The sequence below is a fragment of the Xylocopa sonorina genome, chromosome 1, assembly GCF_050948175.1.
Source record: "Xylocopa sonorina isolate GNS202 chromosome 1, iyXylSono1_principal, whole genome shotgun sequence".
Classification (NCBI taxonomy): Eukaryota; Metazoa; Arthropoda; class Insecta; order Hymenoptera; family Apidae; genus Xylocopa; species Xylocopa sonorina.
This window is the reverse complement of record NC_135193.1, coordinates 9,937,398-9,953,385: the sequence shown is the minus strand read 5'-3', so window position 1 is coordinate 9,953,385 and position 15,988 is coordinate 9,937,398. Positions and strand designations below refer to the sequence as shown.

The 15,988-nt window shown below is 35.9% G+C and overlaps 3 protein-coding genes and 1 long non-coding RNA gene across 6 annotated transcripts in view; 2 read left to right on the top strand and 2 right to left on the bottom strand.

Annotated features, from left to right (window-relative positions):
* Window positions 1–15,988, bottom strand: part of LOC143422334 (acyl-CoA synthetase short-chain family member 3, mitochondrial) — a 42,016-nt gene that overhangs the window by 8,502 nt on the left and 17,526 nt on the right. The gene's annotated exons all lie outside the window — the stretch shown is intronic.
* LOC143427176 (uncharacterized) lies at window positions 31–1,183 on the top strand. The gene is made up of 2 exons (XR_013102276.1): window positions 31–104; window positions 379–1,183. It is a non-coding gene; the product is annotated as an uncharacterized LOC143427176 (long non-coding RNA).
* Ms (neuropeptide receptor myosuppressin) lies at window positions 4,609–5,814 on the top strand. Its single transcript, XM_076894883.1, has 3 exons — window positions 4,609–4,681; window positions 5,085–5,299; window positions 5,414–5,814. The coding sequence occupies exons 2-3, from the start codon at window positions 5,086–5,088 to the stop codon at window positions 5,500–5,502; spliced, it is 303 nt and encodes a 100-aa protein (XP_076750998.1). The 5' UTR covers window positions 4,609–4,681; window position 5,085; the 3' UTR covers window positions 5,503–5,814.
* Window positions 6,075–15,228, bottom strand: LOC143431148 (C2 domain-containing protein 5). Of its 3 annotated transcripts, XM_076907699.1 has the most exons (15): window positions 15,132–15,228; window positions 14,498–15,063; window positions 14,296–14,436; window positions 13,999–14,215; window positions 13,804–13,923; window positions 10,215–12,799; window positions 9,941–10,090; window positions 9,700–9,868; window positions 8,830–9,622; window positions 8,441–8,758; window positions 8,161–8,359; window positions 7,913–8,082; window positions 7,724–7,849; window positions 7,497–7,643; window positions 6,075–7,221 (listed from the first exon to the last, which is right to left on the bottom strand). In XM_076907699.1, the coding sequence occupies exons 2-15, from the start codon at window positions 14,865–14,867 to the stop codon at window positions 7,135–7,137; spliced, it is 5,592 nt and encodes a 1,863-aa protein (XP_076763814.1). In that variant the 5' UTR covers window positions 14,868–15,063; window positions 15,132–15,228; the 3' UTR covers window positions 6,075–7,134. The 3 variants fall into 3 exon arrangements, with proteins under 3 accessions (XP_076763814.1, XP_076763823.1, XP_076763832.1); XM_076907708.1 differs by lacking the exons at window positions 13,804–13,923; window positions 13,999–14,215; window positions 14,296–14,436; window positions 14,498–15,063; window positions 15,132–15,228 and adding an exon at window positions 12,915–13,032 and having other exon boundaries at window positions 10,215–12,837; XM_076907717.1 differs by lacking the exons at window positions 13,804–13,923; window positions 13,999–14,215; window positions 14,296–14,436; window positions 14,498–15,063; window positions 15,132–15,228 and adding an exon at window positions 12,915–13,032.

Sequence of the window (15,988 nt, the reverse complement as noted above, 5' to 3'; positions counted from 1 at the left end):
CAGAAAACTACAAGCAATAATCTAGAACAGAGGATGTGAAAATTCCACAAATTCCACGAATTCTTTTGATGTTCCAATAATATCAACCATTGTTTTATTGCCCGGTAATTCCTATGGCTTTTATCACCTCGTTAAACGCATTACTTCGTCAATAAGTTGCTTAATCATATTTTATTAATAACGTAATAAATATCTGACGAAGACGAATATTAGCAATTTATTAATCATAGAAAATTTTAACACACGATAGAAAAAATACCACCAAAGAGGACCAGCGGGAATCAGTGAAAAAAAGTACAAGTAAAAAGTTTCCCCTTTTGTCCCCAAAGTTTTGTCATTTGTAGCAACTATCTCAGCTGTTAAAAATCTCGTTTGCAGGTTGCGTGTTCAGGAAAGAAAATGGATGGGAAACGACAGAGAAAGAAGGCCAAGTGTTGGACAAGAAAAAGAGGACCTTTGCATTGCGCAACCACCAACATTTTCATGAAATTTTTATTCAATGTGTCGACGGGAGAATTGAAAGTGTACATCAACCATGTGATGAGAGGGTGTACTACGTGTACCCGTTTCGCCTGGTGCGTTAAAACGCGCATGGCCGTAGGAACCGCGCGTATTTAAGGGCTGATCCTTCGCGAATCTCGCCACTATCATTGTATCCTTGGATCTTACCACCGATATACGTACATTAACTTCTTCTTTGCTGCGGATCATCGTTTATAATACGAAGTAAATAACGCGTGAATACAACGGTCAGAAGAGTCGTCTACGTTCCTTATAACGAACGAGATTCGACTTGAAATCCCCGTGTTTGCAAGCAGCCAACAGGTTAGTATTTTTATTTTCCAATAGCCAGTGCTGCTTTTCATTTAGTTGATATATAAAACTATATTAGAACGCTGAAAGTTAGAAATTTAGAAGTAATGTTACAAATTTTGGGTTTCGAAGAATAGTGTCTCTTATTGATAAACGTGGCCAGGAAGTTTAGGCACAGAATTACGACGAGTCTTAAGGTTCGTTACTTGTTGCATGAGAAACTGTGTCACGTTGTTCTATCGAGTTCTTATTATGCTTTTAATCAGTTTTTTAAATTGAGTTACGGGTCGGTATCTTTACAAGTATTTTGAGCAAGTTGCCACTAAGCTTATTGTCCATCTTCTTTTTAAGATTTTTCATTAGTTTTTCATCGAGCGTGTTATTGCTTATTTGCATACGGCTTTGACGTAGGTTTAATTACATTACCGTTCTGTATATTATTTAGTAAACACAGGTATACATCGCATCGGTTACTTGTCATTCCTCTAATTTCTGCTCCAGGGATTGCACGATTAACTTGTAAATTACACTCGAAGGTATATCGCGGGCATACGCACAATTCTTATGTGATAGATAAAAAATGAACTCGTCCCAAACCCAAGCAATAATATCAGTTGGCAACCGCTTGCGAAATATTCCGTCCCAAGGGATGATTTAGCATTGCAATCCCGTTCTAGCACGAAGGCGCGGACAGCGTGAAATGTTTTAGTTAAAATGTTGAATGATCTCGCAGACACGCGAGTTATAATTTATTTAGTACAAGTTTCGCTCTACAACAGGATCCACCATGGAGATTCGAAATTCAATCGGTAGCGTAGCCACCCCGAACTTTTACATTACAACGATTAAAACTTCAAAGTCAGGCAACGCAAGCTTAATTCCTTACTAAAGATTATATTAGTATAATCTTTCATAAGGCTTCTTGTTTGAACATAGAAAACATTAAACGTAGGACTAAACTTGATACTAGATTAGCAATATTAATAAAGATTGCGCGTATTGAAAAATTTTTCCACCGCAATTTTTTTTATACATTCTTTATGTCTGATTTGGGCAAACATATGAGCGTTTTGTAATGTCATTCAATTTTGATATTCTTCTTGAATTTATTTTAAAAAGCTCATCTTTTCATGTGTGTAGTACTTTATTATGTTAAAATATGTGGGACGCCGGAGATCTTCTTTCAAGCTTCTTCCTACTCACTTGTAGGCTTTCATTTTTCACATCTTTATTCGAATCATCCCTTTCCTAACCGTACAATCCGGAGGCACCCGAGAACTAAAGCAACGATATTTCAGATACAAACTCGATTAAGAACTGACGTTCATTTCCTCTCGGAATCCAACGAACGATATCTCTCCGGCTTCTTGATCGATATGTCGCGAGGGTGGCCGTAAGGTTGCCCACCAGACACCTTCGTGTTCTCGAGATTTGCATAGGTTCTGCGTGGAACTCCTGTGTGCCAAGTAATTTTCGCGGACTTCCGTGCACCCTCTCTTCCTACGAATTTAATCGTTCCCCATTTTAAAGTGTTTAGAAGGCAAACATCCATTGTTTTCCGAACTAAGTAGAACTTTAACCGTCTGAGGGGAATACACAGAATCGTCGGACCGTTATGTTTCAATGAGATTGCGTGCAGGATAATTGTTAAATGGGATTAGAGTACGGGATGCAGGATAAAATCGTGATAGATGAATGATCAAAGGATGGAGAACCGGAAACTGTTTCCCAATCGTAGCAATCGTGTTGTTCGCCACTATGCATGTAGTGTTGAGACTTTTTATTGCCAGCATGGTAGTAAAATGGAGTAGATTATTGCCTGTATTTTTATGTCGATCGCTTGTCTATTATTTCTAATATTTTCGAAAAAAATGATAATACCAGTATAATACAGAACATAGAGAAGAAAAAGCAGAATAGTAATTGATTATTTTTATATTAGTGTCAAATTGTTCCTTGATCTGTGACTTCAAACAGAAATTGAGATAAATTGTAAAAAATTAAACTATTGTATGCATTTTTACCCGTAATCAGAAGTAAGGGATAAGTAAGAGTCACTAAAAGTAGATAGAACGCTATAATAAATATAGAATAGAAATATATTTGACAATATTTTTAAAAAAACTATAAATAATTTTCTAAATGTTTCAGCTGCTACACACTTTTCCCTCGGTGTCTTGGGAATTAAATTAACCGGAAGCGGTTTTTCAGCTACTTTTGATCCAATTATCCCTATTGCTTTAGTTGGAGCGAGTTTGGAATGTAACATTCGAAGTTTTATGAGAGAAAAAGATTCGTGAAAGCGGCTGAACCAATTGAAATTTATAAAAGCCACACCACCGGTGAAAATGGCTCTCCTTATGGAATTATGTTTTCTCCCGTTAAATAAACTTTGTCCCGCTTCTTCTGCTCCGTTTGTAGACCGACTTCTGATATTTAATAATAAACCATTGCTCGTGAATTTTAAAAAAACGTTTTTATAGAACGTTTTATAGAAAATTTTTATAGACAAGCTGACACATTTTTACTGCGATGATTAATAAACTTGATTATTGGAAACGTATAAGTTTAATTGTTACGGCAAGCGTAAGAAAGAATACTTTCTTCGCCTCGCACCGGGGGTGGAATGTACAAGGCCACCAAAGTAATTCCAAACAATTCCATTTCAGTAATTAATTGTTAATACGTATCCTAATTATTTACGGGATACGTCGTCTTTATTACTGACCGTTTTATTACTTCCGACTTTAATCGCAATTGAACATGAACAATTTCTCCCAATGAAATTAATGAACTCTTGACAACAACTGTCGATAGTGAATCTCATTTTCGTTAATACGCGTATCATTCATAATTAAAAATTACGTGCTCCAATATTGCAATGTGAACAAAACTGGGAAACACAGAACCCTGAGAATATAAGAGCTCAAACCGTTATTTGGGGACGCTTTTGTTAACACGTTTTTCATTTCGTATTCATTTCCTTTCTATCCACACCTTAATCAACGGCATCCAAAACTTTCAAAGTTGATCGCAGAACTTTCCAGCAGCAACAGCATTCTCATCGCGACCCTCTAACAGTTTGCGTGCAAGTTTCAGGAAGAATTCTTAAGGCCCTTCGCGACCGACCAGGATGGAGGCACGCCTCGTTCGTCCGTTTCCTTCGACGTCGATTTAACTCCTGCGGTGTCCACCTTATATTTAATTCGAACAGACTGAAAACCATTACATATTCGAGTCACGTAACACCGGTAATACGATTTCCCGACTTTGTGTGAGCTCGCTTCTTGGATCACATTCGGATCGTCGTGTCTTATTTACTCGATATTCCGACTCCGTCCTGTGTAAGGTAATACTTTCTTCCCGTTTTCCGCGACACCGACAAACACTGAACGATCCTCTTCCAATGATATTTCCCTGCAACTTGTTTTTCCGTCGCTTGCATGTCTTCTATTTGAAACCTTCGCCTCCTCGGACTCTTCTTTTACTTTTTTTTTATTTGAACCGTGGCAAATATTTTTACTGGGGATTTCTATTACTTCTGGACAGAACGAGACGAAAATACATAACATTAGGAAATTATACAATCATTCAGAAAACTATTTATGCACTGGGAGTATTCTAATTTTTAATATGTCGGTGATACCTTGTACATATTAAAAATATTCGGGATTATTATTATTTGCTTCCTAAATTTTTAGAATGAGATGAGTTCTCTGGTTCCCGTATCACACAATGAGTGTTAACTGGAATAACGGCATTGCATACTGTTACGATAGAAAGTATTTAACAACTTTAATAGAAAATTGATTTCCCTCTAGACTGTAGTATATTTATAAATTATGAGCTTATTTTCTTGTCGCTGAAAGTATGTTTATTATTCTTTTTTTTTTTTTAATCTTAGAACTTTCTTCATCTCTTCATATATTAAACATAAACTGCTCGTAGTTTACGCATTCGCTGCTTAATTAATTAATGAAATATTTATACATCAACCAGGACAGCTCGATCAAACTAAAGAATGTAATCTCACTTTTTACAACCACAAATCGGAAGTGATGGGAATCTGGAAATGAAGAAAATTCGATTGCTTAATGCAACACGTATATTTCGATCCTACTATTAATTTCTTTAGCAACTATGAAGAAGTTACAATCAATCTAATCTAAACCTGATGAAAAATTGAAATGATTGATTTCTGAATTGAAATTCTAAAACTTTCTTGTACTTGGAACATGTACGTTAAAAATGATTTTTGCTCGTTTTTCAAGAATGGCGAGTTCGACAATGATGATCCTCTTTTCAATAATGACGATGGCTGTGTTCTGCAACAACGTTTTGGCAGCTTTGCCAACCCAATGCAATCCTGGATTTTTGGACGATCTGCCTCCGAGGATCCGCAAGGTGTGCGCTGCGCTCTCCAGGATATACGAGCTTGGTTCGGAGATGGAGAGTTACATCGACGATAAGGAAAATCATATAACAGGTGCTTCTACCAAAAGTTGAAACATAAGACCATGATAAAAAATGATTTTCATATTAAAAAGGTGGAGAAGTTAAAGGTGACATTTGATGCGAGGACGATATTATAATTTTACAGGGTTCCACGAGAGCTTCCCGCTACTAGACAACGGCATTAAAAGGCAGGACGTCGATCACATTTTCCTACGCTTCGGCAGGCGTCGTTAAACGTTCCAAAGAAAAATACTTCAATCTGAAGGAATCGAACAATTCAAGCCTCATCGCTACATCGTCGAGCTACAAACAAAAATATTTCCTAATACCATTTTGAAATACTCACCTAGATTCTCCGTTATATTGATTTGCATTCTTCTTCACATTGCCCGATAATTAAATCTGAGCGTAACATGGGTGTTTCATTAAAATCACGATGGACTACCTGTGTATTCAGCGGCTTCTTCATATTTTTAGAAACTGCTTAAAAATATTTCCCCCCTCCCCTTACAAATAAACCTAACTGAAAACCATAATCATGTGGATAAACACTAATTTATTTTCTCTTTCTAAAAACGTCGATAAGGAACACCTTTTCTTTCTTCACTATTAAAAGAATAAGGATGCACTTTGTTTCTTAAGCTACTCTGTTGTGCTGATGATATAAAATATAAGAAGCATTTTACTAAGAACAATTTTATTATTTATTTTATTATATCTTTAAAAAAAAGAACTTTTTTAAGCTATTACCTTTTCTTGTTGATAATGTGAATAGGGTGTTGCAATGTGAAAACTTTGCAAAGAAATTCAATTAGATGATAATTTTATTTGATCATATCGTAACAGAGAAGGAACAACTAACTGTGTAAAAATAAAATACAAACCCATTTTACAATGCACATACATTGTACAGTTAAGATTTCGTACCATAAGTATTAGACTGTTAAGGGTAAATCAGAACAATTAACGACAAACAATTAAGTGTAAAGAATTAAAGACGCATGCATAACAATCCAAATGTACAAGATACTTCTCAAGGCATACTCTACCTAATCATCTAAATTTTGTACATCTTATATAGGCGCTGAATTTCAAAAAAACATTCAACAACCTCAGAAGGATAAAAGATTGCGAAATATGAATTGCTTCTTCGTCAGGAACGGACAGAACGCTTTTACAATTCTTTCGTTACTCTAAATATCTACAGTGACATTGCGCAGTAAACGTTTTACTGACAGACTCATTTTTACGGTCATCCTCGTCGATTCTCCTTGTAATGCTATGAAGGGAATAAACATTTATCCATAACATCGATCATCATATTTTGTCCAAGTCTTACCGTTACCTTTCGAAAAGAATATCTACCCTTTAAAAATCCTTTTTATAATAAAAAAAAAAAAAAATTAAATTCTTATTCAGATGCCTGAATTATAGTTTGCCTGTAACAGTAAATAATTAAATATTTAAGAATGAAAAAATTATCCGCAAACTTTATCGTGCAATTCTGAAGGCACCTAATTACGGAAGCTGTTTTCAGAGTCTTTTGTTCAAAAATTGTTCCTTGAACAGCATTTTAATGAAGTGTGTGCGTCTCGTGACACAATTATCACTTTTACTTTACATAAAATCGCATGACTGAGGTCACAAAGTTTTGCAAACTTTATGCATGTCGATCGAATTTCCATTACTTATGTCACTTATGTTACAGATTTGAATATTTACAAGCTCTATTCTATCACGAGGTGACAGGATGCGTTTCGTCAAAGACGACTAATGAAGTTCGTCGATCAGCGAAAAGTCGAATCTTCGACGTTGCTTTTCGGAATACGGCTGTAGCTATGGGGGCGCAGAATGTGGAGGTTGGGGTCAGCAATTTGAAGCAACACAATGCTTCTCGTCCGCGAAATATGATACGGATACTACGTCTCCACCGACATTTATTAGACATTGGCCCTAAAATTAATTTTTCTTAGTGGTATTCCTTTGAATACATTTGATGAATACATTATACATTCAATGCAACGCAACTACAACGAAACCAACTGTATTGGTGTGTTTCTTCATTGAAAAACGTGAGAAACGAATCATAAAAAATATATCCCTGTACTAAAAAATGCATTATGTTAATCAGGTGTTACATAAGGAATTGTAAAGAAAAAAATACAATAATTACGCCGCGATTGAGCTAATTCAACATTTTATCTGAAGTAAAAAAATATCATACGTACCTGGTTCTTGTGTGGGCTGTGAAGAAGCACGCACTTTGTCATGAAAAATGCTACCATCGCATTCCCTCCCAAAGCGGTAATGTGTGCACGGACAATTGCTAGAACTTCCGTTACAAAACTATGAGTAAATCCACTTAAACCACCGTTCTAAAATGATAGATGCTAGTTCATTTATTTGAATCAATTTACCAATTTTGTTACTTGTAATTATATTGGGGCTTACAAACCTCTCTAATGGATGTGCTTTCACGGATAAAAAAGAAGTTTAAGTTTCCCAAGTATCTTTCTATACGACCTCCCGGTAAGTAAGACAGAGGTGTTATGTCAACACCATATCTTCCCTTTAAAGGCACCTATAATGAATGAATGAATTTGAATTAACATTGGATAGTTTAACCATATGAATGTATACTTACGTGTTTATGTTTGTGTGTTGTGTGAACTTTGGATCGTAATGGAGAACGAGTACGAGATTTTAATGTTAGTGCATTAATTAAAGTAGCAGAATTTACATTACTGCTGGATGCATTGTCCGATGAAACCTCTGTGTGATCCACATCAAGATTAAATATCATATCACTGTCGTCTAAATACATAATATCTTTCGATTAGTTATATTCCTTTCAAGTATATTCCTTTATTAGAAGAAAAATAAAGAATCTACCTGATTTTTTAACTTGATCTTTACTCATGGAATGGCTCATCAGTTTCTTTTTACTCTTGTTTATTTTTACAGGGTCGCCCAATCCGAGGGCCATACCGATCACCGTAAATTGTATCTCATCTGGTTCAGGAAGTGCTAACTTAAATTGCATGTCGCACAATGCACAGGGAATCATTCTTCTTAATTTGAAGTATACAGACTGACACGAAAGATTGATTGAAGTTAATTTAAAAAAATATAATCCTGTTATGTAAGTCGTGTTATTCAAAACCAGAAATACCTGAAGCAACCTAGTAAAATATTTCGATGGCATCGATGCGAATTGTCCGGCAGGAATTTTCGTTCTTGAAATTTGAGTAAACATTTGTAGATTCCTCACAATCTCCAAATCGTCTAATCCAGGAATCGTTTGAGTATTTACTACATGAAAATCTTCTGGAGGTCTGTCGTCCATTAACAACGATATTCTATCCATATCCTCGATATCATCCACCTCCAACACACAGGTATCCCTTGGACCTACACTAAAATCCAAATCCGGAAGGTCATCGTCGGATTCATCGGTATCTGAAGTTGTGACTCGTCCATTCTCAACATCCTGTAACGAGTAAGTGAGCTATTAACAATGTTCAATCTAAAAAATAATTAGAAATAATGATGTACTTTTACCCCAACAGGTTTGAGTCGATAAAATTCTCTATTCTGTTTGACAGTTTCGACCAAAGTCTTCTGAATCTCAGCTAATTGCTCCTCCTTATGCCAAGAATTTCCAGAAGCAATTTGTGGTATAGAAGGTGTGGGTAACGCGGTTAAAAAGACAGCAGTGCCCACAGCCATACCAATAATTAATCGTTCTCCAACAGAGACTTGTAACTTCAAGCCAAATATTGCATTCATTCCCTTAACTTTTAGTTTGTTTAAGAGTAAACTATGTAATTCATATTCTAAAAATGGCAAGCAATCGGATATCTCCTTGGCGTTCAATTCTCCTCTGAGATCTTTCTTTGTTTTACACACGGTGGCTTGAATAATGCATCCTCGTCCCGTCGTTGAAAGATATTCCGGTAATTCTATGGTGGTAAACATTATGTCTGGCACTCGAGCTCGCTTGCATATTGTACACTTTGAGACATTTACACGAAACGGAACACTCGTCTCGTTATACGGCAGATGACAAAAGCTGCATTTGCTTTGAAACTGAATCTCGTGGTCCTTGCTCTCCGACATATGCCTCACTTTGCCCGTTTGAGCTGCCGTTGTCGGCACAGGTATGTCCGTATCGCTTTTCTCTACTTTTATGGGCGCCGATTTTTGTTGAGCTTTATCGCGTTCTGTTTCTCCGGGATTCCCACCGGAGCCCGATTGTCCTTTACCAAGAAAAACATTGTCTACGTCCTGAGTTGAGCTGTGAAGATTGATAACCGCTGCAGTGCCATACGCGTTCAACACACATACGTCATCGCTACAAAAAAATTAGTAACAAATGAAATAGCGTAACAAGGAGCAACTCTACTTTTTATTCTATGTTTAAAGTCTTACCAAATGCTAGTTTCTTCTCTGTAACCAATAACTACATTACATGCTAACGCTCTGGCATGTGACCGAACTTCCATTCTGACTTCTTTCCACCAAGCATCTCGACTCTCCGGTTCTTCTAAATTGCTAATCCTTTCGAGAAGCTTAACCGATCTTGAGCTTACGAGACCACCTGTCTCAAGGTACACAGCTTATGATTAAAAATGTAAAAGAGAACAAAGTATCCACACGTTAAAATGCTTACCTATATGCAAAATAAATCCTGGTGGATACTGTTGCATCGTAATAAATGGATATTCCAGCATCTCAAATGCATCTTGATTCATAGTTCTTATCACAGCTGATGTTTTTATTAACCCAGTCATTGATTTATCGTTCCCTCCAAATGAATTTCCTACAACATACGTTACTAACTGTTTTTCATTGTCAATTCAATTGTAAGGTAAATGCATTCTGCATTCATTCCATTTATCTTAACAAGAGACTTTTAATCACTGTACCGTAGGTAGTAAGCTCACCTTTCGGAGTAACGCTCAAATCAGAATCGCTAGATCTTCGATGCAATGAAACGGTGGGTTGTGCCTTAGTCATAGGCAACTGACATACTTTCGATACCATAGGAGAAACAGCCGGAAGCGGATAAGATGGACTTAGAGATGCCTCATCTTGTTGCCTATGATCGAGGGAAGGACGGGACACACACGAGTTGTAAGTCATATTAGCAGTGTTAGTATCATTAGTCGATTCATCGTGATCAGACGTTTCTCTTATATTACAAATGCTATGACCCTCATGTACCGCATGATCTACAGATGTGGATGATTGTGAACGGTTAGTATCTTTCTTAGGCTTTAGTCGCTTCATCTCTATGGTATTATTATCAATTTTAAATGAATCGCTGCTCTGGGTATCTAGAGTTAATTCTTTCGGAGCGATCTCGCGTGACGCAGCATCGACTGTAGATCTTTTGGTGATGAAATTAGCCCTCGAATGAGACGACTCGGTTGTTCTGCATAAATGTGATTGAATTAACGTATCATGAATAATTATGCTCTCAAGAGAGGAATTAAAGGAAGAGGTGTCTGGTGTGTGCAATGCTGACATGGATTCGTTAAAAGGAAGCTCTTTGGAAAACGAAGACACGCGCATAACATTTCTCGCATGTTTTTCATTCTGAAGACATCTCTTCAGATACTGATTGTACAAATTCTTCCGTAAATGCCGAGGATGGAAATTTCTGTAGGGCCTATCTCGTTTTTTCCTTCTAATACGACTATCGTTATTAGTATGAGGCCGATGCACCATCATCTTTGTATCAATTATTCTCATTAAATCTAACATACGGCGTCGCCTATTCTTATGCGCTGTATCAAATATTTCATTGCCTGAAGATTGTATTAAGCTTTCAATACTAGACGAAGTTTTTGATAAAGTCTCCGACGTCAGTTTACTATCGATATTTTCTTTTCTATTCGATATTGCGATAGGGAATTGATAGTGTTGTAACGATTGGAGTGATGGCGATAACGAAGTCGATCTTTCAGACCGTTCTTTATCTTTAAAAGATTCTTTCGGAGAAATTTCATCTACCTCTTCAATCACAGAGGGAAATCTTGTATCTCTAAATCTGTGAATAACTATATTATCCTTATTCTCGGTATCACTTGCATTTTGCAGCAGAGAATATGCAGAGACCGATATCTCAGAATCATCAGCATACGACATGTCATCATCTTTCGTATTGTCCGCATCAATTGAAGTACATTCACATTCTTTTATCATAGGAACTGCATCGTATTTCTTAGATTCGTCATATCTTTTGGAATCGGCAATGAGATCAGCTAATTTCTCCGCTGCATTAGTAATTAAAGATTCAGTTGGTTGGTAATTTGAGGGAAAGGACGTTTGGATATCTACCGGAGTGCTCGTGGCAAGTGGAAGATTGAAATCTTGTAAGTTATCGATGCTTCGTCGTGTCTGTAAGCCTTCTCCAATTTTTATGGGTTTGTCGAGTTCCGTTTGTGCACGCGTTTCGATAAACCTTTCATCAGAAACTTTCGAACTTGCAGCCAATTCTATATTGATCGTCAATATTTGATTCATAGAAAGACATTTGTTGAACGGAAGAAAAACATTTTCCTCGCAAAGAGGATACGTGTCGCTGTCCACCTTTGGCAATCTTATCTGCGATCGTTTTACTTTTAACGGAGGAAAAGTCTCACATCTATGAAGTTTTTTCGCATATTTATCAATCGTTGCCGACTCCTCGTAGCTTGACAATTTTAAGTCACTTAAAATATTATAACTGGCGCTGTCGACTGAAGATTCATCCGTAAAACCATTGGAACTAGGTGTATTTTCCTCGAACGAAGAATCATGTTCTTTCTTCGTCTGTTCTTTCATTGTAACAACATTAATTTCATCTTTAATGTCATCATCATTTTCCTCTTCCCGATCGATACGATCGTCAATATATTTGTCTTCTTTTATATTATTAGACATTACTGACATTTCTTGGGCTTCCTTTTCATACTCCCTAATGTTCTCCAGGGGTGTGTTATGAAACGATTTGATCAAAAAAGCTGTCGCACTTTTCTCACCTTTATTGTCTTTAAGCTTTTTCCCCTTTCTTGGATACTGTATACTCGCAACGGAGGATCTAGTTGAACTGATCCGCCGAGAATTACTTCCAATATCATTCGGACTAAATAATCGTCTTAAATTCTTTCGGATACCCAATATATTTTTATTACTTTCGCCTCTTTCATCTTCCAATGCCAGCATTATTCTTATAGACGCATCTTGAACGACGGATTCTGTTAAAATTGGATAAGAAACGGCAGCTTTCTTCAAACCACTCGATTTTGGTGGAACAACTGTTCTAACACCTCCAAGTTCACGACACGGACATTCGAATCTTTTTACAACTCGTCTAGGTCCTCTCGATACTTTTGAACGATGCGACAAATTATGCTTTATGCGTGTGGCTTGCGTACCCATAAAAACAGGATCAGGGATGTGTGTGGGAGTAACGGAATACAGCGACATACTTTCATCGAGTCCTGTACCGTCCATTTGTGCTTTGTGTTGTGAAAAGAATGCCCTATATGGACACATGCAGGTGGATAAAAAGAAAAATACCTAATTAGTTTGTATATCAGAATTTCTGAAATCTTTTATACTATCAATGATCAAAGTTGGATGCGCGTGTAGCGTACCTAGTTTATTTCCAGTCTATCGTAGTGCTCCACGGTATTTTCAATACACACGAACTTCGTCCTGGCTTTAATGCACGCGCATCGGACCTCGATCTAGCTTCTATACACACCGGGTGTCCTAGAAAAATGATATGCAGATTAGAAGTTTTATAATATATTACTGCAATTCTTTTGTTGTAATCTGTGTTTGTACACTATTAAAAGGCATCCAAGAATGAAGTTTTCTCTTCATCGAAATAAATAACAAATAATACGTAAGCGAGATACGAAGATAAACAAATTGTAAAGTATCTGGATTATTTTTTTTCGCTACCGAAGAAGAAGGACACCCAATGCATAGAAGCTGAAATGAGATCTAACGCATTTGAAATATGTGCCAATGATAAACTGTGAATGAAACATTCTTGAAAACTGTTCTGTTTATTTATACACAAACGCATCAGACTTTGAACTGTTTGGAAATAGAATTATAAATACATATTAGTGTGCATCAATTACTCGTTAATTTAATATTAGCATTTAAAATAAGAGAACAGAAAAAATTAATACTTTTACTTAAAAAGTATATTATTTTTACTGAAGAATAATATTTAGAGCAACTTTACATGCATTTAATTAATAACAAGCCATATAAAAATCCGTATTCTTCTACATGAAAGTGTGGAATGGAACAAGTTTCATTGTTCAGATTAAATAATCAGCATTGTAATTCACAACACAGAACACTTTGACAAATTTTTAGCATTACTAACACTACATCGAGAAGCATTTGGTGGAAGGTTTAAGACTGCAAGGTTTAGGATAAAATTAATGCAGAACTCGTCTATGAGGTATTAAACTAAATGCATAGTAATGAACAATATTACATTACACTGGCACATATACTTACTCTTCTATATTATCAGATGGAAAACTTAAAGCATCTTGTAGTTTCACAAGTGTAACAGCAGTGCCTATACCTCTGGCTACAATACCAGATTCACCTTCCAAATCAAAATTTTGCAAATACCTAATTATTGTGAGGGATAAATGTAATATAACATTCTCTAGCAATTATTTTGATGTTATATCTGATGTTACTTACCCAATAACAGCATTTCCACCAAGATCTAAAGCTTTTAATCCAATTTTTCTTTGAACTTCTCCACTCAACTTGAAAAATAATGTTTGCCTTGCCTCATTTGAGGCTCTGGGTGTCCTTATCTTATCGATCCATTTGTATTCAGGATCATCACTAACAACTAGCTCTTCTACAAAACCATGTATACTCTGCGTGTGATATCCATGAGGTATATTTGGTGCTGAAAGAACATTATGTTGTGTAATATAAGTTTAATAGAATGACCAAACTTGCTTATGAATAAACGTTCTGCATATTTACAATAAAAGAATTGTACTCCGCAAGAGGATTGTCTGAATTTATTGAAATCGGAGAATAATTCTACTTTAACAATGATATTAACTTCACCACGAATTCCGTGCATTGTATCATAGACTGGTATCCACCCAGTCATTACGGAGCCTAAAATAAAATATAATTAGACTTGTCCGAAACTTGTTTAACATAAAAATCGATTACATACCACCTTGAGAACCAGTATTAGTATTCATCACAGCTTCCAATGTCCAAATATTCTTAACAGTTGGAGGAACACCGGGTAACAATAACGGATTTAAATTTATATAAACTTTGCCGATCGCGTCATTTGCTGAATATGTATCATGATCCATAAGTCTGATCTGCAATGGCTCGTCCTGTAGTTCAGAATCATCGACTTCAAATCTATACCACTCTGAATTCCATTGAGGATTCAGCGATTTTCTACACACATCCGTCTTGAATGTTACGTTCCCAAACTTCAATTCAACGTACGCATCTGTCGTATCACCAGAACGGTCCATCACTGGCAGGTTCCGACCTGCCAGTATTTTCACTTTTATCTTGCCTGGCATCGCGACAAACAATTGTTTCAATCAAACACTGCAATTAACATAGCATGACTTTTGCAATTGTGTAAAAATATATCAGGCATCGTGTCATTATCTTTAATTCAAACAACGACGTATTCGTTTGTATGGCATCGAGTAAGAAGGTTATGTTCAAAACTTGATGTCATTCTAGTATTTGATCATTCGAGAAATGTAATATCTGCGAAAATATAAAATATACTTATACGTACGTTATTGTTACATTTTCTGAGATATAGAAATACTTACTTCTGTCAAAATGATTCCCGAATTCTAACATACGTTTTTGTAACGAATTCATTTGACGCGCAAGTTATTTTTCGCAATATATTAGTGTAAAAATTTTACTTCAAGTAGTATGTATAGCAATACCATATTAATCATTTTAGTATTAAGTAATTTAAAATTTTGCTGTAAGTACTATTGTGAATTGATATTTGTTTACAATCACATCTTCGAAGCAATGCATTGCGTGCCTGTTATCTTAAGTGATCTCTCCATGTTCGTTAACAGATTTATGTTATAAGTTCTGAAACGTATACAAAGCTATATTCAAATCATCTTTCCGTTCATAGGCTCGAGCAAAATACCATATAAATTTCTTCTAACGATGTTAAATACACTAATTATATCGATTACCTTATCACCCTTAGTATCTTTCAGCTTGCCCTGCTGTTGTTTGCCAATAATGTTCGAAATTCGTCTAATTATACGTATACTGAAATATTATAATTGGAATTGGATAGAACCCAGATTAACGCTTTTCACGGAATTCATACGTTTTATCGTGTTAAACTATCGTGCGATTTAGAATTTCTTCTATATCGCACGCTTCTATTTTAGGTTAAAGGACATTGCAAAAATTATACCTTAGCTTCAAATTAACAATTTTATTACCGAGAGATTTTAATGGATTATAATGTAAGCATGCCGTTATAAAATTTAAATTGTCCGCTAATTCTTAACATCTCCGCACGAGAGAATAAGTTGCTCGATAACCTTTATCCGATATTTCTATTCGATTGTTGACCAAAAGATCGAATGGCTGATACATAGCTACCTATCCGTGTAATTTATAAATTACTACGATTTTAAACTGAACAAAA

What these genes read in the sequence shown, in the direction of transcription:
- Ms (XM_076894883.1), top strand. Translation starts at nt 5,086, where the DNA reads ATGGCGAGTTCGACAATGATGATCCTCTTTTCAATAATGACGATGGCT. An exon ending in TAAGGAAAATCATATAACAG is followed by an intron (nt 5,300 to 5,413) that starts GTGCTTCTACCA and finishes ATAATTTTACAG; the next exon opens with GGTTCCACGAGAGCTTCCCG.
- LOC143431148 (XM_076907699.1), bottom strand. Translation starts at nt 14,867, where the DNA reads ATGCCAGGCAAGATAAAAGTGAAAATACTGGCAGGTCGGAACCTGCCA. An exon ending in CGGAGTACAATTCTTTTATT is followed by an intron (nt 14,216 to 14,295) that starts GTAAATATGCAG and finishes ATGTTCTTTCAG; the next exon opens with CACCAAATATACCTCATGGA. An exon ending in AGAGAAGAAACTAGCATTTG is followed by an intron (nt 9,623 to 9,699) that starts GTAAGACTTTAA and finishes ATTTTTTTGTAG; the next exon opens with CGATGACGTATGTGTGTTGA.